The following is a 1138-nucleotide window of genomic DNA, read 5'->3' as shown; positions in this document are numbered from 1 at the left end:
GTACGCCCGCGTCACCTCCTCCCTGCCGAGAGAAAAACCGGGAATAAGAACCGGGAATCAAAACCGGGAATGGCGGTACGCCCGCGTCACCTCCTCCCTGCCGAGGGAATAACAACCGGGAATAACAACCGGGAATCAAAACCGGGAATGGAAACCGGGAATGGAAACCGGGAATGGGGGTACGCCCGCATCACCTCCTCCCTAGGGAATGAAAACCGGGAATGAAAACCGGGAATGACGGGACACCGGGAATGGCGGTAGGCGCGCATCACCTCCTCCCTGCGGAGAAAAACCGGGAATAACGGGAATAAGAACCAGGAATGGGAGTGAAAAACCGGGAATGACGGGAATGTGGGACACCGGGAATGGCGGTAGGCACGCGTCACCTCCTCCCTAGGGAATAAAAACCAGGAATAGAAACCGGGAATGACGGGAATGTGGGACACCGGGAATGGCGGTGGGCGCGGGTCACCTCCTCCCTAGGGATAAGAACCGGGAATGGGAGTGAAAAACCGGGAATAACGGCAACGTGGGACACCAGGAACGGCGGTACGCCCGCGTCACCTCTTCCCTAGGGATAACAAGGAGCATTCCGGGAGCGCCGCCAGCCCCCATCCCGCATTTCCCGCCCCGCTCCCGGCCATTCCCGCGGGAATTCCGGCTCTTCCCGCACCTGCTGGCTCCGGGTTTGACCCCCAGCGTGTCCCAGCTGTCCTTGCTGTTCCGGATCCTTCGGATCGCATCCGCCTGCTCCCGCGTGAAGCCGACGCCGGAGGCGCCCGGGGGCCGCTTCCCGCCGTTGTCACACAGATCCACGATGGCCGAGTAGAAAGTCTGGGAATTGCGGCCGGGAATGAGCCCCCGGAGGCCGCGGGAAAGCCTCGGGGACGGCGGATTGGGGAGGAGACGGGATTGGTGGGATTATCGGTGGGATTATCGGTGGGATTTGGGAATGGCCGGAGCGGGATCTGTGAGGGATCCGATGAGGATCCGGCTCCCGGCGCTTCCCTGGATAAGCCCGGAGCCCATTCTCATTGGATGATCCCGACAATCCCGGAGCCAGCTCCCAGCTCCTTCCTAGGACATTCCCAACAATCCCGGAGCCCTTTCCCAGGATGATCCCAGTGATCCCGGATCC

The 1138-nt window shown here is 61.6% G+C and overlaps 1 protein-coding gene across 1 annotated transcript in view; it reads right to left on the bottom strand.

Moving 5' to 3' along the window:
• The window catches only part of LOC121660609 (dnaJ homolog subfamily C member 27-like), a gene marked incomplete at its 5' end in the record, with an annotated part of 1815 nt that extends 897 nt beyond the window's left edge, over window positions 1–918 (bottom strand). Inside the window, one exon of the mRNA XM_042020016.1 lies at window positions 674–918. Within this exon, the coding sequence (XP_041875950.1) occupies window positions 674–918 (245 nt within the window). The remainder of the gene's footprint in view (window positions 1–673) is intronic.
• Window positions 919–1138: the final 220 nt, after the last annotated feature.

Source organism: Corvus kubaryi, unplaced genomic scaffold, assembly GCF_017639235.1.
Source record: "Corvus kubaryi isolate FWS band 111438036 unplaced genomic scaffold, C.kubaryi_AGA036_p1.0 36655, whole genome shotgun sequence".
Classification (NCBI taxonomy): domain Eukaryota; kingdom Metazoa; phylum Chordata; class Aves; order Passeriformes; family Corvidae; genus Corvus; species Corvus kubaryi.
This window is presented reverse-complemented; position numbering and strand designations above follow the sequence as displayed.